This window comes from Lissotriton vulgaris, chromosome 9 (genome assembly GCF_964263255.1).
Source record: "Lissotriton vulgaris chromosome 9, aLisVul1.2, whole genome shotgun sequence".
Lineage (NCBI taxonomy): Eukaryota > Metazoa > Chordata > Amphibia > Caudata > Salamandridae > Lissotriton > Lissotriton vulgaris.
The window spans coordinates 1224969283-1224992934 of record NC_141697.1 but is presented as its reverse complement, the minus strand read 5'-3'; the positions used below and the strand labels follow the sequence as shown (position 1 = coordinate 1224992934).

Sequence of the window (23652 nt, the reverse complement as noted above, 5' to 3'; positions counted from 1 at the left end):
TTAGCAAGGCAGGCGTAGCGATGGAAATATTCGCGCTAAGCTCGAATATCTCCAAATACTAACACCTGCCCAGACCAGTTCTTAGCCATGTTATCCAATGGGAGGTGGATAACATGGCTAAGAGCATTTCGTCGCTAATGCGTGAAAATTGCTGTATTCTCAGCGATATTCATGCATTTTGCCGCTATCGCCGGAAAATGTATCTCTTTGGAGATAAACGTTGCTAATAGCACGTTATCTCAGCGATAAATTCCGGCGATGCTCAGCGATAAAATAATCGTTGCTAAGCCTATTTAGCGATAAATATCGCTACTTGTTGGTAATATGCCCCACGGTGCCTGTGTGGAAATGAGTGGTTAAGAGGAGGGTGCTAGTAAGCTGCTGCACCATATGATGGTGGGCCTTAACTGCTGTTAAACGCCTTTTCCCCTCATTAAGCCCCGACTACCTCTCAAGCGCATACATTTGGCCTAGCACTACGGTTTGACGCCATATGTGGTGGGCGCTATACTATTACAGCCACCTGCAGATCGGTCGTGCTGCCTTCGGCCTCACTCGTGTGAGTTCCTCTCCGTCCCAAGGACAGCGGTACGGTACCCGGATGAACTCTCCAGTGACCCTACACGTCCCATTAATAATTACCCGAGAAGAGGCGCTAGCTGTCAGCTGGGGGGTATCTCCCTGGTAACACCCTCCACCCCCCATAAACAAGTGAAAAGAGATCTCGGCGGAGGCACACACATCTGGGGAGCTAAGGTAGGGACTTCTTGTATTTAGAGGTTGTTACTGAACTTGCAGCAAGAAATATAATACATTGAATAAAACTACGACCTGGGTAAGACATCAGAGAGTAAGATGTAAGGAAGATATCCCACCCTCTGGGAACTTGCACGGAGCAACGACCGCTGGGAATAAGGCTGCGATGGAAGATGTTACCATGAAGGGCGCAGAGTCTGTGGGACTGCCGCAGATCACGGGTGAGGAGAGGGGGCGCGGGGAGCGCTGTATTTTGGGTTCCACTTGTGAAAGTAGACTTGCTCACGGAGATCTTGGGGCTCCCAGGATGGAGGTGGAGACGGAGATGGGGGTGTGTGTGCACTGGTTAATGTAAATGGTATGGAGAATGAGATGCAGTCCCAGCTACACACGAGCACTACGAGTGATCTTGAGTTACATGCACACGTCTGTGATGTTAAAATGCAGCAGTATGGTCGTTTTCAAAAATACCACCAGTAGCAAACCCCTGTCCCCTCACTGTCTGTGCCCTGTTTGGTTCCATGCCGGTAATGACCTGTTGGAAATGGCTCCCTCAGGGCTCCAGTGACAGTCTCCCAATGGCGGGGCCCCGGGCCGGGCATTCAAAGGCGGGCATCCCTGAAGGGAGCCCACGCGCCAGTCCTCGACGGGCCACTGGAGCATCGTGGGAGGTCATCCGAGAGGAGTCAGAAACAGCCGAGGATCACACGGTGCCGACGCAGGAGCCGAGACCGGAATATGTGCGCCAGCTCTACAGGTGAAGGGGCGTGGGGGAAGGTGTGGCGGGTGTGCGGGTGTCCCGGTGGTTGGGGAGGGGGGTGGATGGAGGGGGTGGTGAATGGGCTGAGGTTTGCGGTCTGCCTAAGATCACTCCTTGCCTCCAACATGAGGGTTACTGCCTCGAACAATCACTCGGTCCTGTGCCCTTCTGAGGGGCTTTACATGTCATCGGGACCTGTCAGTGGTAGTGCAGGCGATGTGCAGCTTGTGACGTGTGAAAGACGGGTTCGGAACAGGGCGGTCCCAGCTGGTACAGGCACACTATTAACGATTGTTCACCCCTATGTTGGCAGCCCATACAGGAGACCCACCTGAAGGGGTCCGCGTGGGCATAACATGAAGTCCATCCAAGTCAGGTTCCAGAGCCAGACCTAACAGGCCTCCCTCTTCAGACCAGTGCATTGTCCTATAGAATATTTCTCATATCTGTTTTTACCTGTGGAATAAACAGAACATGTTCTAATTACAGCTACAGTTAGTTAATGCAAGTACCAAGAGGCTTTGCTCCTGCCTTTCATCGTTGCATTTACTAGAAGGTTCTGAACAATGCAGCCAATCAGGTTGATTCAACCACAGACTTTATCTTCCACAACTGGGGCTCGGCCGGCTCTCTCCAACACCAAACTAATTGGTGGAAGAACAGAACAGGGGAGGGATGGAAGAACACTGCTGGCACTGTGGTAGTTGCATTATTCACTTTGTAGCAGGTTAGTAACATCAATTGCACTGTATTCTTCTTTAAACTCTCCCTCAACACTGGGGTCCACAAGTCAGACAAAGGCCAGTAACTTGCCCTTTTCACAAAGGTAAATTTGGCTGTTAACATAAGTTTATGACCGAATTCACCCTTTTGTACGAATGAAAGGAATTCAGAAAGAGAGTCTTAGGCATAAAGCCTTTTAGGCGAGACCTGTTGGCTTTGCCAATGCTTGATATGTCATGCCATATAGTAAGTTATAAGTATTTATATAGTGTTTATAAAGGCTGCAGTGCCAATGTTATAGAATGGAGAGTGCCCTTGCCAAGGTGTGAGTGTGTCCAGATTCAGAAGCATTTTAGGACCGCACAAAAACGGTGAAAGTGCCGCATAGATGCTCTGAATGAAGCATAAGTTGTAGGTAGTGATGGCGGAGGAGCGTCGTCCCACTGCCCAGAGCCAGCAGATGATCAATGAAATGACAATAACACGTTGTTATTATCAGTTTATTTATTGGTGTCCGAGCCGCGCAATAAGTATTGGGAGAGGCCGGCCGGGGATGACATGGAGGAGAAGCACTGTGCACTTATAAGTGCAAATGTCTGTCTGGCTCGCTGACCAAGGCCGGCCAAACAGACACGCGCACATATGTTTCTCCAACCCAGTTGTGTTGCACAGCTGGGTTAAAAGAAAAGCCACAGGCTCCAAGGAATAGTCAGAGTGTCAAACAAGGCGGCTCAGACCAATTCTGGCGCTGCTCTCATCCTCTGAGAGCAGCGCCTGGATTGGGTGGGAAGCCTGTGCCTTGAGGTCCGCCCACATCCGGACCACATGAGAGGAGCCACGAGGCGGCCGGAAGAGTCAGCGGGAGTGGAGGAGCAGGGAAGTCTCTTTTTATACGTATTCTATTACCAATCCCCTACCCCCTCCCCCGCCGCCTGCCCTACTACCCTAGATAGGTGGCGGCCGCCACTGAGGTAGACAGAAAAGTCCAATGGGTTACAGCTTTTATTAGAGTGATGCTTTGGTCTTTGTGTTACTTTGGGTGCAATGGTTACAAAAGAACCCAAAAAAGTAGTCCTGACTACTTGGTTTGTAGTAAAATCTAGCAATAATTGGTGTTCAATGGGTTTCCTAGTGTTTCAGCTCCTGTGCCACTGCAGTTGCTGCACAATTCAAATCATGGCCCTGGTGCCTGCAAGGGAACTGCACTTGTGACTGCTTGTTTGGTAGTAGCATATCACAATAATTGGTGTTCAGCGGGCTGCCTGGAGCTTTTGTCCCCTACGCCACTGCACCTACTGCACCATCTAAATCATGGCCCTAGTGCCTGCAAGGCCTGTTAACAGAAAACTAGGGCCCGATTCACAAAACTAACTTAAGACAAAATCCTAAACTTACTACTTTTGGTATTCACAGAAGTTAGGATTTTGTCTTAAGTTTGTCTTAAGACAGACTTAAGACTAAGCATGGGCGAATTTTGCGAATCTCGCGTTCGCGAATTTTGCGGATTTGCGAACTCGCAATTCGCAAAATCCGCGAATTCTCGCGAATTTGCGGATTTTTTTTTGTGTGTTCGCGCGGGTTTCTGCCAGTTCGCGAGGGTTTTGTACAATTTCGCAAACGCGAACTTACCTGTCGGCTCGCAAGTTTTGCGAACTTGTTGTTTCTACGTGTCCAGCCTGTTTGGGACACTCTTCTTCATCACTGCCACTCTCTGTCACCACTGCCACTCTCTGACTACTCATGCCACCCTCTGGCCCACCCATGCCTCCCTCTGTTTCATCACAGCACCCTCTGGTTGTCCAGTCAGTGTACATTATTGTGGCAAAGCAAAGCACACCTTCCCTGCCTCAAGTGACCTGAATTAATTTGGGGCTGATTAATGTGTCACAGAATATTTTTTTAGCTGGCACCTGCTTCCTTAGTGCTTCCTGATTAGTGATCTTTTGCACTTGCTAAGTGCTTTCATTGTTGCAAAATTAATTACAACACCTGCCCTGCCACAACTGACAATAATGAATTAGGGGCTGATTAATGGATTTGAACTTCCAGCCTGGCTCCTGCTTGTCTCCCTTAGCTGTAATTCAGGACCTTTGTGGCATATGTGTAACTATTCTGAGGTTCAGAGCAGGGTCACATAATAGTTGCAAGTAGGCAACTGAACTCTGGAGGGGCCCCTCAGGAAGCACTACAGGAAATGGCTACTAATGATGAGCCTGAACTTTTGAACCTGGTAAGTAGTTTCAGTTTTGCTAAGATCGTATTTCTGCAATTTAGCGCTTATTCGCAGGGCGCGAAGTTGTACTGGGAAGCCGCGAACAGTGCGAGCAAAATCCGCTGCTCGCGGATTTGCGGATTTTGCGGGAGATTCGCGAATCTCGCGGATTGCGAATTTACAGAAAATCCGCAAAATCCGCAAGCGAAACGGATTTTCCGCCCATGCTTACTTAAGATAAAATCCTAACTTAAGTCTGTCTTAAGACAGACTTAAGACAGAATCCTAACTTCTGTGAATACCAAGTTTAGGTTTTTGTCTTAAGTTAGTTCTGTGAATCGGGCCCCTAGTTCATGGAAGAATACAGTGAACACAGCTTTCTCATCAGGTGGGACGGACGGAACCTGGACAACCTAAAACAAATAAAGCCAGCAAATGAGAAGCAAGAAAACCTGAGGTACACAACACAGAGCCAATGGCAAACAACGGGGAGAAGGCCTTCCCACGTCAACTTTCTGAAACTCTCTAAGATGTCTTTAGCATACCACACAGCTGTGCAGTATGATAGGCTGGGACTAAAATGGATTACAATCGAGATAAATGTTACGACACCCTTGCAGCATCATAGTCGGTGGGGGTATTAATTACAGAATGGTGCACAATGTTGTTAGAGTTGCAGCTAAAACGAATTAGATGCCACCCTGACAGGCTACACAATTTCTTTCAATGTCAAACTAATTTAATGGATATAACAATTATTTTAATGGGATGTTATTTTATTTTCCTGCTTCCTCTGATTTCTGTGGGAGTGCGTTGCAGTAGCTATATATAGGTGACCATGTGACTTACTCCAAAACTCAAAGGAGTGGGATGGAGTTCGTTACACCTGTTTTGACACTGTTAGGGCTGTAGCAACGCAATAAGTGTAGTTTGTGAATAGTAATGACCTTTTGCTTTTGTGGGTGTGTGTTTGTAGTAGCATGCCCTTCCATAAACAACCCCCTACAGTTCCTTCATTTAATCCAATTTAGTAGCAGAGATTCCTCATTTTACCACCACTTCCCCATTCCCTCCCAGAGATGTCTGTTAACTTGGGCGAGATTTCCACAGAATGAAAAGGCAGGCGAAGGTCTTCAGCTGTAGATTTGTGTATTGCATTTTCTAGTACTTAAGTTGTACTACTGTAGTACAAAATACAGTTCCTCATCTACATTGAGTCTGAAGGGGCGCATTCTTCGCTTCTGAACATTATACCTAAATAATGTGGTATTCCAATACCTCATTAGTCTTCTTCATTGGCGGGCGGTCTCTTAATCTCATTCTTTTCCCTCCAGCATGTTGGGTCCTGAGACGGCGGAATATTTTCTCAACCCCCCACCTCTAGAGATCCGGGCAAGACCAGAGATCCAGAAAATGATGGAAGCCATGGGAGGTAAGGGTGGCCAGTGGACAGTTCATTTTTAAATATACAAAGGTGGTTGCAAAAAACCCTTCACCCTCAAATCCCAAAACAAATATTAAGTAGTTTTCTGTTTCCTCTTTTTATTTAATCACAACTTTGCAACAAAATACTCACAACTTCCACTTCATCGAAAAGCATCTGCCCTTTTTTTGTTTTATGTTTTAGTCCATCTACGGAGTAGAAATTGTTTTGTAAAACTACCAAAATCCACTCCATAGATAGACTAAAGAAAATAAAGGACTAAGGGGCATATTAGCAAGAACCTCGTTAATATTATCGCCATTTTGGCGGCAGGAAACTGCCTCTAAAACGGCAAAAAAGGGCTTGCTAATATGTGGTATAGAATTCCAATAGAAGCCCAGGTTAGATGTCCTGCACATCTAACCTGGGCTTCGTTTGGAATTCTATAACGCATATTAGCAAGCCCATTATCGCCGTTTTAGAGGCAGTTTCCTGCCGCTAAAACGGCGATAATTTTAACGAGGTTCTTGCTAATATTCCCCTCTGTACTTAAACACAGAAAATGGCTTGTTTTCAGGCTACCTGTTCCCCTGTGGACTCTAAAATACGAGCTATGGAGATGCAAGCTACCCACAGCTCTTTCATTCAGAATAGCTGGAAGCACATGTTGTTTCATCAATCTGATAGGCCATCTGCTCAAACAATCAGAATACAGCTCTCTGTTAAGACTAGACACATGGATTGATGCATGGACTACCTGCACCTCCCATGGGTGGCGATGCAGCCTATTTGTCGAATGAGGTCAAAGGCAAAGGCCTCTCACGTTAGATCCCTCACATCATGTATATTCTTTGACAATGTCTTTGTCTTTCCATGTTCAAGATACTTCTTTGATGGGCACAGCATCATCTTTGGCGAGATTCATTTGCCCAATACATGAGTGTGCTGTATTCTAATAGTAAACTTATTGTTGTGCCTCATTCCTCTTGTTTCCAGACTCTGTTGGTGCAGAGCTCCTCTGGACAACAATTCGTGCAGAGTCTCACCAGCGACTGCAGGCGATGGAGCCGGTGGGAGAGAAGGTCGGTGACTGTTTAACTTCTAATGCGGGGATGTTGAAACAAGACCCTTTGCATTAAATGGAAATAGAAGCTCCAGACACAGCCTGGTCCACATTGGCACATGTTTCCATCCTTAGTCTGGTAGCTCTACTGATAAAAGGATACTAGCCAATGGACACACTATTAAAAATAAAGGGGCATATTTACATGTTCTGGCGCATCTCTGCAAATCAGCAGGGATGCGCCAGAATAGATGCGTCATGCAATCCCCTCCTTCCGCCACCACAGATGCGCCATGGTGCAAGGAAGGGAAGATGCGTGACGCATCTTGTGGCGTATGGGCGGCGCATTGCTGGAGTCGCGTTGCAAGCGCGACGCAACTCCTGCAATGCACAGGGGCCGCCCATACTCAACATGGTGCGTCACTCCTTACGCCTGCTTCAAGCAGGCATAAGGATTTGACGCAGCAGCGTTGTAAAACTAACTCAGTGAAATCTTGTAGATTTCACTGCGTCTTGTTTTACGGGCCTTTCCTGCGAGGGAATGCCCACCCTGCGACAGAACGCCCACATGAAACCTGACGCAGGTTTCATGTGGCGCAGGGCTTTACAACATGACGCATCTGCCTAGGTGCGTCACGTTGTAAATAAGTCGCAACGTGGCACATTGTTTATGTCGTCGCTGCGTCACAAAAGTGATGCAACAGCGGCGTAAAAGTGTTGCAAGGGGACTGTAAATCTGCCCCAAAGACTCTAAGAGCAAAGCCACAAACCCGAGCCCCTGCTCCCAGTCTAGGAGCATCGAGCAGCTCCTATGTGTGCCTTACCACCCCACATGGATTCTTCAGTAGAGCTGATATTCATATGCGGTCACTGGGAAGAAGTCAGTGCTCAAGGGCCACCAGTGACAAGGTGTCCCTTCGAGCAGTGGCGGCTGGTGATCTTTAAACGTGGTAGGGCATAATACTCGCTGCACTACTTTTATGGGAACCACATGGAGAAAAGTTGGAATAAAATGTGGTCAAATAGTTCATTTTAAGGCACAGTTTTCATATAAACTTGCTAATAAACCATAGAGCTCTGAAAGGGCACTCGTGAAATATCCCAATATATTCTTTATGTGTCAAGGAAGCCTAGTGATCCCCAGGAGTTGGGTTCACTTTTTGACATATATGCCAAGAAATTCCTCAGTATGGCAGGACCAGAACTTTGAGATAAGAGTTCCCAAATCCTTTCGGGGTCCCCAAATATCAAGAATACCCGCCAGAATGCCAAGGCAGCATTTTGTCAGTGGTGCCCCCCCCATATGCAATAGGTGCCCCCTAATCCCAAAATTACCTGCAATTTGCCAGTGACAGAATTTCACCCACATGCTCCCCATATACCATGTGAAAGTAATTTGTCAAGATTCACCACCAGTAATCCAGGTCCATAGAGGCACTCCACTACGTGTAAAGACTTACCTCCAGTGTGTCAAGACCAGCATAGTGCCGTGTGGGCTGACTCACCCATATGCCATGGTTGCATTCGTATATGCCAAGAGTTATTCCCAGCACAACAGCAACTGCTGCACATCCACAAGCATAAGACATCTACACCAACTCTGGCATGCATGCACTCACACTAATACAGCCACACATACACATACTCGCAGTCACCCACGCACATTTACTCACACTCACACTTTCAAGTCCTTCTCTCTTTCACACACTCACTCTGTAATCTTCGCTCACTCTGATACACTCACTTGTAGACCACTCACTCATTAGCTCTTTCACTCTCTCGCATACATATTCTCACTCATTGTCACTCATTCGCACACACACACATACACACAAACAATCACACTCACTCTTTTCACTCATTCTCCCTCACTCACTCTCACAAATGTTCATTCACACTCACTGTCTCTCACTTACACAGGACACCATTGTGGACATTGTGTTTACTTACCCTGCTTGCTCCACTGGTGGCAGCTTCTGTTTAAGGGGTCTCCACTCATCCATGGCAACAGCAGGGCAAGAATCTGGTGCTGCTGGATCTAGGGTCCAACAGGCCAGGATTACTTTGCAGCAAATGAGGAGCCAGACAGAGCAACAGGGACAGAATAAATGAGGGAACACCATGCCTCTCCTGGATTCCAAACGGACCTATTAGAAGGTTGGCCTGAGCCTGGGGTACTATCCCAGAAACTTGGGGTAGAGTTCAGCTGGCCACAGGGAGGCGTTGACTAGAGCCCTGATGGCCACATTTTAGGAGATCTGTCCTCTGCCTCAGACCTGTGCAGTATGTCTGCTAAATAATAAGGATTGTACCTGAGTGTGAGGATGTAGTTGAAGTATTGTCTCACACATGCGTATTATGATGATGATGTCTCATACATCATTATGACGAGCTCTGTAGGCCCGATTCACAGAACTAACTTAAGACAAAATCCCAAACTTACTACTTATGGTATTCACAGAAGTTAGGATTTTGTCTTAAGTCTGTCTTAAGCCTGTCTTAAGACAAACTTAAGACAAAATCCTAACTTCTGTAAATACCAAAATGGTAGTAAGTTTAGGATTTTGTCTTAAGTTAGTTCTGTGAATCGGGCCCTGTGCTCTTGATCACCACTTTCCAAATGGATCTGGGCTCAGTCTCCTCCATCTGTCATGAGAATCCTGGAGTGGCTTGAAGGGCAGACTCACACTTGGGCGGTGTTTATCAAACGTGGTGTTTTTATTAACTCTGCTAAATGAAATAGTGAGGGCATTTTGGTACATACCAGGGGCATTTGTGGAGGTTTGCAGGTGGCCGGACTCTGCCTTAATGCAATGCGAACCACCGCTGCAGTCTTGAGCTGTGGTAGGGACTGTAAGGCGCTAATATCTCCAATCTCTCATGACTACAAGCCATATTATCAAGAACGGCGATAGCATTATCGACCTTTAGGGGTAGGAAACTGCCACTAAAGCAGCGATATGGGGCTTGATAATATGCCGTAGAGAATTCCCATAGAAGCCCAGGTTAATTCAATGAGCACTGGAAGCAAAGTATTAATAATAATACGAGAAAAAAGGCCGCAGCCATATAAGAGCTATCCAAAAGATGTAGGGATATATGGAAGTGTTCCTACCTATCTACGACATCCTAATACGAAGCAGCTCCTTACACTCTATGCTATATTCCGACTCCGCCTTTCACTGTGAGGCGACTGACACAACAATGTGATTCACTTTCAGGACAGTTGGTGAACTCGCTCATTACTCATGAAACCCTTTCTATTATTAACTGAACCACGACTTCAGCCCACCTCTAGGGAGACTTGAAAAAGTCATTGGCAGATCGGGCTGAGCGAAACACGTGTCAGCTGAAGCGTTTTGACACTGAAACCAATATAAAGAAATATAACAATCCCAAAGTTATGTTTTATTGGTGTATCATTTCAATAAACCTGTTTGGAGTGTGGGCTCATTCATACCAATATCATGCAAAAACTGGGGAGAAAGGTCTCACTAAAGGGATGATATTGGAAGAGGAGGGGTTACATTCTGCTATCTGTGCTAAATGCCAGAACAACTGCCTTCTCCTGCATTGTGCCCAGGAACTGAACTCTGAGATGAACCCCCATTCAAAATAGAAGCTTCATCCGTTCCTCTTGAACTCCAGGAAAGCCCCATAAGTATCTCTGGGCTAATAAGACCATGTCTGGAGACGCAATTGGGGGCATATTTACAAGGGCTTTATCTCCGCTTTTTTGGCTTAAAAAGCGGAGATAAAACTATCCCCCTATTTACAAGAGGGGGCTAATATGCATAATCGCATGTTAGCACCCTTTTCCCAACGCCTCCCTTTGCATCTCTAATGAGAAGCAAAGTGGGCGTCACTGGGCGTACCCCGGTAGGACAACCTTGCAAATATCGCTGATGTTCACATTGTGTTATTTACAAGGCTGACCCAGCATTTTAGCACATGTTAGTTTTTGGAGAAAACAGCTGTTTTCTCCAAAAACTAACGTCTGCTAAAATGCAGACTTACCTATCCCCAACATTGGGGTGGATTATGCTGATACGACCCTGTGGGTTCTATCAGCAAGGTTAGCGCCGTTTTGCAGTTAACATCGCTGGAAAACCAGCGATGTTCCCTGCAAATCGGCGATAACCTCGCTATCTCTGGATGGTGATAAATTCCAGAGAAAGCCTGCGATAATATAATTATCGCTAAGCACGGCCAGCGATAATCATGAGTAATGTTGAATGCAATATATGTCGTGGATGGACTATTAGCAAGTATTATCACACACTGATTTCTGTAATAATAAACGTTTGCCACCATCTCATAGCAGCCTCAGCACTGTTGGTGGTGGTCGGTTCTTCATTATACTGCCGGTGCTGCACATGTGTCGTCACTTGTCTCAGACATCTTGGCCCCAATTCACAAAGGTAAACTTGGACATAAAGTTAAAGTTTAGAACTGTAGTCTAACTATAGACCTGAAGGGTAAGGTTAGACCTAAAGCAAATCATATTACCACATTACTTTTCTCACGTCAGCTTACAATCAGCCCTTCCTTGTGTAAAGTTGTGGGCTCACACAACTTCTTGCGAAACTTTAATGCGCTTTCATATTAACATATTGAAATTAGAGGCTGTGCTCAGTAATCAAAAAGTCAAATGCAGTCATAGTTCAAGCCCTTTCTGTTCTTTCATCCCTGGTTCTTTCTCCCAGAAGGCCTTTCTCCTGGATCCTGTTGGCCACAGTCAATGGATGGAGAAGGCGGCCGAGAGGAGACACCTCGTGCGGCTGATTGGACGGTCTGCTCAGCGCCAGCAGGACAGATCCAGTCTCCTGATAGCCAATAACACCTGCCCTAGCCTCCCTGAGAGCTGTGGGGAGGACTGCCCGGCCAGGTTCTTCTCTGGGGCACTGTGGAAGCAACGGTGAGTAACTACCCTGAGAGATGGAGTCATGAACTTTATACCTTGATAAGAGTCTCTTCTGTCATGTTGTATACAATCTTTCATTTACAATGCGGCCCGCCATGGCGCAAGGATAGGCAGATGTGTGTCGCATCTGCTGGCGTAAGGTTGGCGTAGTGCTGGAGTCGTGTCGCGGGCGCGATGCAAATCCAGCACTGTGCCAACCCGGCCTATCTTCCACATGGTGCGTCACACCTTACGCATGCTTCAAGCAGGCGCAAGGTTTTGACGCAGCAGGGTCGTAAAGTGACTGAGCGAAATCTTGTAGATTTCACTCAGGCACTTTTCAGAGGAGTTCCTGCGCCGGAACGTCCACCCTGCGCCGGTATGCCCACATGAAACCTGACGCAGGTTTCATGTGGCGCAGGGCTTTGCAATGTGATGCATCTCCCTAGATGCGTCACATTGTAAATCCCCTGCAGCATGGCGCTAGCTTTACGCCGCCGCTGGGTCACAGAAGTGACACAACGGCGGGCAAAAGTGGCACACAGGCCTTGTAAATCTGCCCCAAAGTGTTAGAGTAACATGGTGTATGTAATCCTGTGTTCTCTCAATCAATCAATCAATCAATCAAAAGGTCTTGTATAGTGCAGCTTGTCACCCCGTGGGGTCACCAGGCACTGCTGAATTATGCGAGCATCGGTTGAAGAGCCAGGTGTTTAGCTGCTTCCTGAAGTCCTTCAGAGAAGGGGCGGTGTGAAGATGAAAGGGGAGGCCATTCCAGGACCTGGCGGCGAGGTAGGAAAAGGAGCGTCCTACACATCGGTTGTGGCAAAAGTGGGGGCTGAGGGCCAACACAAGGGTGGAGGATCAGAGGTTCCTGGTCAGTCGGTGGAATGCAAGGTGGTTCTTGATGTAGGCGGGTCCGGACTTGTGGAGGGCTTTGTAGGAATGAGTAAGGAGCTTGAAGAGGGATGTTTCTTGGACGGGCAACCAGTGGAGAGCTCTGAGGTGGGGGGTGATGCAGGTCCTTCTGGGGAGGTTGAGGGTGAGTCGAGCTGCCGAGTTCTGGATGGTCTGGAGGTGGTCCAGGAGTTTTGTGGAGGCACCGGCATAGAGTGCGATACCATAGTCGAGTCGGCTGGCGACAAGGGCCTGGGTGGCTGTTTTCCTGGAGGATACAGGTATTCATCGGAAGATCTTGCAGAGCATGCAGAGGGTGAGGAAGCAGGATGAAAAGACAGCATTAATCTGTTGATTCGTGGTCAGGTGGAAGTCCTGGATGATTCTGAGGTTGCTTGCTTGGCTGGTGGGGGTGGGTGAGGTGCAGAGAGCAGCAGGACACCATGTATTGTTCCATGCGGTGGGCTTCTTTCCGAAGACGATGACCTCTGTCTTATTCTGGCAGTGTGTCTTCATTCAGGTGGCGATGTTTGTCATGGTGTGTTGAAAGGTGGCCCTTGTGAAGTGGGAGTCTTTCTTGAGGGATAAGATGAGCTGGGTGTCGTCGGTAAAGCAAATGATTTTGAGTCCATGGGGTGGGCAATGTCTGCCTGAGGTGTCATGTAAGTGTTGAAGTGGGTGGGGCTGAGGGAGGATCCTTGGGGTATGTTGCCTAAGATGTTTTTGGGTGTGGAGGGGAAGAGAACTAAGTAAATTCTCTGGGTTCGGCCGGAGAGGAAGGAAGAGGTCCAGTTGAGTGTGTTGCCCTGGATGCCGATGTGGTGTAGTCTGGTGATCAGAGTGTGGTGGGAAACAGTGTTGAAGGCTGCTGAAAGATCGAGAAGGATGAGGCCTGCTGTTCCGCCTTGGTCTAGAAGGCATCTAATGTCATCATTTGCTGGGATGAGGGCAGTCTCAGTACTATGGTTTGATCAGAAGCCAGATTGGGAAGGGTTGAGCATGTTGTTGGTCTCAAGGAAGTCCGTAAGTTGATGGTTGATGGCTTTTGCCAAGACTTTGGCGGGCAGGGGAGGAGCAAAATTATGCAGTAGTTTTTTAGTTCATTGTGGTTGGTGTGGGGTTTATTCAGGAGGGCTTTACCCCTGCGTGCTTCCGGACATTGTTATGGTGGCTGTGGTGTTGTGAAGTTGAGGAGTTCGGTGAGGGGGCATGCAATGGCTTCTCTTCCTAGTTTGTAGATGTGGTGCAGTGTGTATGGAGTTCATGATGGAGAAGGTGTCTTCCATGAAGAGCCGATTCCAGTCGGTGATCCTGGGGTGGTGGGAGGGGCAGGCAAGGGTGCTGAGGTGGTTGAGGGCGGTGGGTTGGGGGTCAAAGTTGTAGTAGACGTCAGCGATTTTGCAATGAAAGTAGTCTGCCATGTCGTTGCTTAGGGCTTGGGAGGGGCGGATCGTGTTCTCGGTGGCAGAGAAATTAGTTTGGTCTCATTTCAGTATTTAGGTAAAGTTATATATATATATATATATATATATATATATATATATATATATATATATATATATATATATATATATATATATATATATATATATATATATATATATATATATATATATATATATATATATGTATATTACCTACTGGCGGTCGCCAGTAGGTATATATAGTTAGGATTTTTTCTCTATGGGATTTTTGAAAATTCTATGTCTAATAACTTTGGCGTTTGTGGACGGAATTGGCTGACATTTTCAGGAAAATGGAACATTTTGTTTCTGAGCAGCCCCTGACAATTTGGGGGGGTTTCATCCAGGGGGGGCCGAGAAAAAAGGGGGGTCCCAAAACGCGTTTTTCTCATGTTAATTTCCATAGGGCGGTTGGCCTCACTTTTAGCTCGAACGGCTGAATGGATTTGCACGAAACTTGGCAAAATTGTAGGGACTGTTAGCCCGATGTGCCTTTGCTTGGTCTCAATATATGTGCTCCAGTGGATTTTGAGTAAATTAGGTTCAAAAAAAGATATATATCTGGGCGGAGCCTAACCACACATCTGATCTGATTGGCTGTCAGCACTTCATCCAAGAAGTGTTGGCAGCCATCTTGGGACCAATATACATGATAGCACCTCATTAAAAAGCATTGTAGTTAATAGAGGGTTTTAGGACTTTAGTTACATTATAAATCATTTGTTGATGGTACCATACTCGTTTTAGGAATTGTGGTGGGTTCTAAGGTGATTTTACCATGTGAAAAAACCTTCTGCTGTGATATCATGAATATTGTTTGAAAGAAAACTAATATCTCATGATTTTCCCACAGTGGTTTGGAAGGGGGATCTATAAGCTAAACTGAAAGCATATTTTCTGTAAATTCACATTATCTTTCTCAGTCATGTGAAAATGAAGTCTGACATTCTCAGTAAAACATGTATATCCAACAAGGACAGAGACTGTCAGTTGATTCCTTTGTGTTCTACTGCAGCCTCCTAGAGTGTTCTAAAGAACAACTAGAGCGCTAACAGTCCTACTTATTACAAAGGTATGGCACACCTGAAGCCATCTTGATTGAAATAAAGTGATAACTCTTAAAACATTTAATTTAAAAAGAAACAACATGAGGGGGTATATTTTGCCATAGAAAGTATGATTAGTGCTGCAGAATGAAAAATTAGGGCACATTTTGAGTGACTTCTCAAATCCTTTTCTATTTCATTAAAACATTCTGACATGCAGTCTCCCAAAATGGCCACCAGAGACAAAAGAGCCCAAATGTAGCCCAAATATCACCCAGATGTAGCCCAAGTATAGCCCAATGACAGAATGTCCCAGAGTGTTCTAAAGAACAACTAGAGCGCTAACAGTCCTACTTATTACAAAGGTATAGCACACCTGGAGCCATCGTGATGGGAATAAAGTGGTAACTCTTAAAACATTTAATTTAAAAAGGAACAAAATGAGGGGGTATATTATGCAATAGAAGGTATTATTAGTGCTGCAGAAAGAAAAATTAGGGCACATTTTGAGTGACTTTTCAAATCCTCTTCTATTTCATTAAAAAATTCTGACATGCAGTCTCCCAAAATGGCCACCAGAGACAAAAGAGCCCAAATGTAGCCCAAATATCACCCAGATGTAGCCCAAGTATAGCCCAATGACAGAATGTCCCAGAGTGTTCTAAAGAACAACTAGAGCGCTAACAGTTCTACTTATTACAAAGGTATGGCACACCTGAAGCCATCTTGATTGAAATAAAGTGGTAACTCTTAAAACATTTAATTTAAAAAGGAACAAAATGAGGGGGTATATTTTGCCATATGAATTATGGTTAGTGCTGCAGAAAGAAAAATTAGGGCACATTTTGAGTGACTTCTCAAACCCTCTTCAATTTCATTAAAAAATTCTGACATACAGTCTCCCAAGATGGCCACCAGAGACAAAAGAGCCTAAATGTAGCCCAAATATCACCCAGATGTACCCCAAGTATAACCCAATGACAGAATGTCCCAGAGTGTTCTAAAGAACAACTAGAGCGCTAACAGTCTTACTTATGACAAAAGTATGGCACACCAGAAGCCATCTTGATTGGAATGAAGTGGTAAGTCTGAAAACACTCAATTTAAAAAGGAACAACATGAGGGGGTTAATTTTGCCATAGAAAGTATGATTAGTGCTTCAGAAAGAAAAATTAGGGCACATTTTGAGTGACTTCTCAAATCCTCTTCTATTTCATTAAAAAAATTCTGACATGCAGACTGAAACATGCACTTTGAATACCAGCAGCAGACGTCCCTGGTGAGCAGTAGCTTTACTACAGTGATCTAATGTGCAACTAGAGTGCTAACATTCAGAATTTATGGCAAATGTGTGACACATCTGAATGCCTTCTTGATGGAACCAAAGTAAACAAGCATTGAAAATGCAATAGATCTCGCCCTCGTTTAAGTTAAAGCCATTCTTTTTGTAATGAGGTGGCTTTTTAGCTTTGCTTTTATTAGTGTTTTTTAAACTTTCATGTAAATAACATGCATCTGTATGCATATAAGTATATGTATGCATGCATTTATGTTTGTATTTATATAGATATACAGATGATATATGTTTATATATGTATGTATATATATATATTCACTTAAAAAAACCATAGGTTATAGACCATATATAGTTAGGAATTAGCATTTACAAAACCTTGAAAATTCACTGAAAAAACCATAGGTTATAGACCATATATAGTTAGGAATTAGCATTTACAAAACCTTGAAAATTCACTGAAAAAACCATAGGTTATAGACCATATATAGTTAGGAATTCGCATTTACAAAACCTTATTTTACTCACACAAAACCATTGAAATTCCATATATAGTTAGTTGCACTAACTATATATCGCGCACCCGCAATCCACTGCTGATGATGTCACATATTACATCATTCATGACATGGTCAGTGACATCACTGATGACATCTCAAATGACATCACTGATGACATCACTGATGACAACATCCAGTGACTGTATGTTTCTGTAAAGTTAAAATATGTCTTACATATTGAAGAATGAGTGGATGTATAAGTGTCTGGATGAAGGATTTAGTAGGTGCATGACTGACTGTATGAGTGAGTGATTAAATGTGTCTCACTGAGTGCATGGGTTAGTGACTAAACTGTCTTCATTTGTGCATCATTATGTCTGTTGTTCTGTAAACTGTTGCATGTGTTGATAAGTAGCTATATGAGTAACTATATGGGTTATTGATTGGTTGCCCAAGTATTTGTATGGGAGACTGAGTGTGTGTGTGGGTGGCTGGGAGGTGTATGACTCTGTGCATAGATGTGTGAGCAGTTGATTCACTAGATGTATGGTTTCAAAAGTGCATGTGGAAACAGCTGTATGGGCGGTTGACTGTGTGCATGAGTGTATTGGTGAGTGAATGGATATCTCAGTGCTACATGTCAAAGTAAGTACATATGTAAAACACAGTACATGTGAGAGTTGACATATATAAATAACTGTGCATAAGAGCCAGTGAATGTGTGAGTGGCTGTATGGATCATTGTGAACTTGTATCAGGGATTGTATAAGAGAGTAAATATGTGTTAGTATATGTTTGAATAAGTAAAGTTTGTATAACTGTATAGTTGAGGAAATGGAGGTGTGATTGATTCTTTGCATGACTGACTAGGTGTGTGAGTAACTCCATGGATGAGTGACAGTCTGTGAGTGTCTGTTTACACTGATTGTATCTAAGGTTATATTAGAGTCTGAAGAGGTTCATCGTATTATCACATGAATGATATCATCAGTGATGTGATCAGTAATGTCAAATGAGATGTCATCAGTGATGTCATCAGTGATGTCATTTGAGATGTCATCAGTGATGTCATTTGAGATGTCATCCGTGATGTCATCAGTGATGTCACTGACCATGTCATGAATGATGTAATATGTGACATCATCAGCAGTGGATTGCGGGTGCGCGATATATAGTTAGTGCAACTAACTATATATGGAATTTCAATGGTTTTGTGTGAGTAAAATAAGGTTTTGTAAATGCGAATTCCTAACTATATATGGTCTATAACCTATGGTTTTTTCAGTGAATTTTCAAGGTTTTGTAAATGCTAATTCCTAACTATATATGGTCTATAACCTATGGTTTTTTCAGTGAATATATATATATATATATAAAAAAAAACACAGGTTAGAGTAACTTTATACTTAGGCTGACATTTCACTCATACAAAACCTGTGAAATTCAGCTGTTATAGTTAGCTGAGCTTGTGCCTCCGCAATGCACTGCTGATGATGCCACATATTAAATCACTCATGACATGGTCAGTGACATCACTGATGACATCACTTATGACATCATCCAGTGACTATGTGTGTTTCTAAAAAGTTTAAGAATGTTGTTGGACTTGGCCCTTATGGCAGGTTCACCCCTAGACTTTTTGCTTGTAATGGTGACCTGGTGATGGTGATTTTTGGGTTCTGCGCACTTTCACTGTGTCCCAGTGGAAAGTGCGTGCGCACTCTGAGTGCATGTGATGACATACATTCCCCATGCATAGGAATGCATGGGGAATGTATGTGTCCCTGGTAGTTCCTGATGTGTTTGGTGTACAGGTTCGAATCTGATATGTGCGAACTCGTGAGAGTGAATGCTTCGCAATGGTGTGTGTTGCATGAGTGTGTCATATGTACAAGTGCCACTTCTAGGACTTGGCATATTAATGTAAAATATGTCTGTCGTGTGATTGGCTGGAGCAGGCTGGTGAGCCTGGCTCCAGGAAGGCTGGATGGGTCTGCCGGTAGTGAGTGGGAGATTAGCATGAGTGATGTGTGGGAGGAGTGTACCTGTGTCCTGGATGGGCTGGGTTTTCCCCACACAATGCTGGCTCCGCCCCCCTGTGGTGTAACTGATGACCCTAGCCCTGCCAGTGAAAGAAAGGGGTGGTTGGGCCATCAAGGGTACTCAAGGACCAGCTGCGACTGGGTCTGCCCCCACCCTGTGCCAGAACAAAGGATTTGGTGTATAAAAATGGGGCTGTGTCCACACTGAAATTGTTCTCTTCCAGGATTCTGCCTGAGGGGGCTGCTGCTGGGCCAGAGGACCGCCACTTGGAGTGTCTCCCTGCCTGGAGACCCAGTGTGCTGGCTCTGGGCCCAGCCTTGCCCCCTGCCTGCCCTGAGGAACTTTTGCTGAACTTGTGTTTCCCCTGAAGCGCCTGGAAGCGCTTTATTCTGTCTGCCAGCGCTGGGAGCGCTTTATCTGCCTGAGGGCACCTGGGAGCGCTTTGTTCTGCTTCTAGCGCTTAAGAGCGCTTTATTTTGGCTGTAGCGCTGGGGAGCGCCTTATTTGTAAAGGCCGGTGCCCACCCGGCATTGGACCCGTTTTTGCCGATTTCGGCGCATTGCCCACGGGTTTGTTGACCCCCACAGCGAGTGCCCACCTCGCTGGATATTTCATTAACACGGGAGCCCACTCCGTGTTGAAATCACCGCCGCAGCCCAGGAGTGTTTTGGAACATTGCCGGGCCGCTGCCAAGTGCGACCCGGAAGTGCCCGCCGCCCTGCTCGGGGCCGCGCTGTCATTGGCGGACACCCGAGGCAGGAAGCCAGGCAAGCTGCAGCAGGACGTTGCCAGGTCTGGAGCAACCCGGAAGTCCCGCCCTTGAGCCGCGCTGGGATTGGCCCAGCTGGGGGAAGCTGCAGGGAAGCCCGAGACACCAGCGCCGGATCGAGTGGGGCTCCCCCAGGGAACGGGAGGGCCCGCCTGGCACCTGGTGAGCAGAACAGAGGATCACCGGAGGCCGCCCACCGCTGAGGAGAGGAGCCGCCGCTGAGGAGAGGAGCCGCCGCTGAGGAGAGACGCGCAGCACCAGCAAAAGTCCCGGTGAGTGCTGCTCCAGTTCTCGAGGCTCCCCCCAACCCAAGGCATTCCTTAGAGCCTAAGAGAGGCTCCAGCAACGGGCGCATTGATCATTAGGAACCCCGAGGCTCCAGGTGGCATTTCCTTTGTTTTCAAGCCTAAGAGAGGCTCGTGTGGGCATTACTTGGTTCTCTGAGTCCCCAGGAGGGGGACTCCAACTACGCCCCCATTTCGTGTTCGGAGCCCTGAAAGAGGCTCCAGGCATTGTGTGCAGAGCCCAGTGGGGCTCAGGGGGGCATTTGTTCTACAGAGCCTGCGAGGCTCCCCAGCACTCAAGGGCATTGTCGGTTCTAGAGCCCTGAGAGAGGCTCAAAGGTGCCACAGTGTGTTTAGAGCCCCAGAAAGGCTCAGGAACATTGCGTACTTTAGAGCCCAGCGAGGCTCTTTGGGGGACAGTAGATTTGGTCAGAGCCTGCGAGGCTCCAGCGTTGACCCTCATTATCTACACCAGTTGCCCAGCACTTTGTGGGCAATTGCCACGTTTAGGCCCTGACATTGGGACACAGGGACAGTCACAGGTGGTGACTTGTGAGTTTGGCGCAATTGTTATTGTTATGCACCTCTGAATGTATTGTTGATGCATCATGTGTTTCCCTCCTTACACCTCTGAATGAATGTTATGCATTGCATCATGTGTTATGTTCTTACACCCCTACAGGTAGTGTGATATGTAGGTGGTTGTTTTCTCCCTAGTACAGGTGGTGCTAGTGAGGTCCTGGTTAACAGTAGTTACTGGTTGTGTACTACAGTGATTTTACTTTCTATGTGCTATGTTCTAAAAGTGTTACTTCTAAAAGTGCTGATTCCTGACAGTGGTCCAGGTGGCCCTGTCTTGTAAATATCCCCTGTAAACTCTGCCCGTGCCTCTGGCACATTGTAAAGTGTGTGTTTTATCTAATGTGTTTTGGTGTAATACAAAGGCTATTTTTATATATAACCTTGTGTGGAGTTCCTTTGTGGTGGGCCTTGGGTGTTGTTGCTGGGGTGCGTGCGCAAATACTTAACTCATATCGCCTCCAAGTTTAGCCTTGCTGCTCGCGCCACGTTACCTAGAGGGTGAGTAGGGGTTATCTTGGCGTGTAACTCCCTTGCCCTGACTTAGGAGTGGTGGTCTCTGACTGACTTTGGCGAAAGCCCTGGCCAGCCAGGGATCCCATTTCTAACATTGGACGCAGCGGTGAGGATAAGGATTTGTGTTTGCGCTGTACCACAGTGGCGACAGGCCACACTACAAAACTCTGCATTTTAGATGACCACATTTTAGGGGATTATTGTTTTTGAAGTTCCATTATTTTCTTCTCCTGAAGGTATCATTGTGCAATTGTGTCCAGTACATTTGTTCCCCTGCCCCGCGCCCAGAGTTTGGTACCTGTGTCACATGTGGTCAGGTTGAGGAATCAGGGGTGGTAGAAACGGCCTTACCGGTCCGAGGGGGGGGTTGTGTGTGAATGAATGGTGTGTGGCACTAGGCAAGTGAGTGTAAGTTCTCTGGGAGAGGGAACTTGCTGAACCTTTGTGAATTGTGTACTCCTGTGTTAGCTCAGACCCCTAGGTTCCCTGTGTAATCTTTTCACCAGAACGTCTGCCAGAATGGAGCTTGTTTTTGATTTCAATGATCTAGCCACATACGGTGTGTGGGAGCTGAGAAAGTTCTGTGAAGAGAGAGGCATAGGGGCGGATCAGTCAGGCTGGTATGCACTTAGGAGATGCATGATCAAATGGCAAGAGGATCAATGGGATCTTGAGCGCAGTGAGGAAAGGGCCCGGGCCTCACACCAGGAGGGTGGTGGGTCTGTGGGGAGCCCTGAAGATTCAGAAGAGGAGGAAGAAAATGATAGCACAGGGACGCCAGCAGATAGTGAGGACCCCATAGATAGGGAGTCCCTTGCTGGGTCCAGCATAGGAGGCAGCGCCTCATCCCTTTCCCTGTCCCCAGAGGAGCTGGAAGATAGGAGAAGAGAAAGGGAACACCAGCTGGCCTTAGAGAAGCTCAGGTTAGAGCATGCCCAGGCTATGGTGCAGCTGGAGGTTAAGAAGAAACAGCTAGAGACTGAGCGGGTCTTAGCGCAGGAAAGGATAGAGGAGGCTGAGAGGGCCTCCACCAGAGGCAAAGTAGCTCTGGAGGGTAGACTATCCCCTGCGCGCAGTGTTGCTTGTCTGGATTCTCCAGGGAGGGTTGAGTCCAGTGGTGGCAGCTACATAGATTTCAGTGTAGGAAATCCCACTCCCAGTTCCCCGAGTATGGTTCCTGTTTCCCCAGAGGAGGAGAATAGGTTGAGGTTTAGGAACCTTAGGAAACCGTCTCATCAGTCTTGGGAAGATTTTGTGGATGACTGTTGTGGAGCCCTGTGTGATTGGGTACGGGAGCCCACAAAATGTGATTGGGACATATTGTTTGATATGTTTCTCAGAGAGCAGTTGCTCAGTGTTGTTTATCCAGGATTGCGCCAACACCTAGTAGGGTGTGGATTGTCTGAACCATACGAGCTTGCAGAGGAAGCAGACCGCTGGGAGAGTGCTAGAGGTTCTTTAGAGTCCCTAGTGAGTGAGTCCAACAGTAGTGGTATAGGTATCCTCCAGCCCAGCGTGGTGGAGGAGGCTCAGTGTAGCCCAGCTAGGTCCCAGGATAGCGAGGAGGGTATAGGGGCTCCCTTCCTGGCTCAGTGGAGCAGGAGTGAGAGGGAGACCGAGGGTCCCCAGACGCCCGAAGCCCTGCCTCAGGACTTGGATGGTTTCTTGAGGGAACACCAGGTTAGGGACCTAGGCTGTCCGGTTAGTACACTTGAGGAGGATCTCCTAGTGTCTAGGGAACCTGGAGTGTCTGTAACTAGAGCTCCAGGGGTTCCAGTGTCCGGCAGTGCTACTCCAGGAGGGAGTGCACAGAAGTCCGAAGTGAGGAGTGATTGGGGGATGAGTTTCCCAGTGGATGCACCAGTGGACCAGGGACTAGCCAGTTGGGCTAGATCTTCTTGGAGGGACCCGGGTGGCGCCACTTCTGTGCTGGGGGATCTTTGCCCACTGTCAGGTGGACAGGAGGCGGGAGATCTGCGCCAGGCAGACAGTCACACGACACATGGGTCATGTGTCAGCCTCAGGGGGATTGCGTGTGAGCCCCCAGAAGTCCTGGAGTGCCAGGCAATTGTTCCACCAAAGGTTTTAGACCGGAGGTTGGGAGGCCAGGTTTAGGTTCAGCCTGACCTGAAGGGTAGGACGACTGTAACCAGTGTCCTGACCGGTTCTTCTTCCAGAGGAACTTCTCCAGTTGGGAGAGGGCAGACCTCTGGAAGGGGGTGCAGAGGGTGGGAGAGCCCACCTCTGACCCCGGCGCAACCTGAGGGGGTTAAACCCTGGGTTGGAGTGGCGCTGTAAGGGTACCCCTCGCAGGAGGAGGAGGAACCCTAGAAGAAGAGGTAGGGGGAGGAGAGCCTTCCCTGAGACTCCTCGTCCGCCTGAGTTTGTAGGCACTAGGCTGGAGAACCAGTGGCAGTCTAG

General features: G+C 46.8%; 1 protein-coding gene across 3 annotated transcripts in view; it reads left to right on the top strand.

The window, feature by feature from the left end:
* The first annotated feature begins 737 nt into the window (after positions 1–737).
* The window catches only part of LOC147693103 (uncharacterized), a 30415-nt gene continuing 7500 nt past the window's right edge, over positions 738–23652 (top strand). The window contains exons 1-5 of one of the 3 annotated variants that reach the window (XM_086936881.1): positions 738–977; positions 1314–1513; positions 5786–5883; positions 6871–6956; positions 11644–11855. In XM_086936881.1, coding sequence (XP_086793007.1) covers positions 1335–1513; positions 5786–5883; positions 6871–6956; positions 11644–11855 — 575 coding nt within the window. In that variant the 5' untranslated portion in view covers positions 738–977; positions 1314–1334. Of the gene's footprint in view, positions 978–1042; positions 1514–5785; positions 5884–6870; positions 6957–11643; positions 11856–23652 lie in introns of those variants that run through there. The other 2 variants (XM_086936882.1, XM_086936883.1) reach the window with 2 other exon arrangements.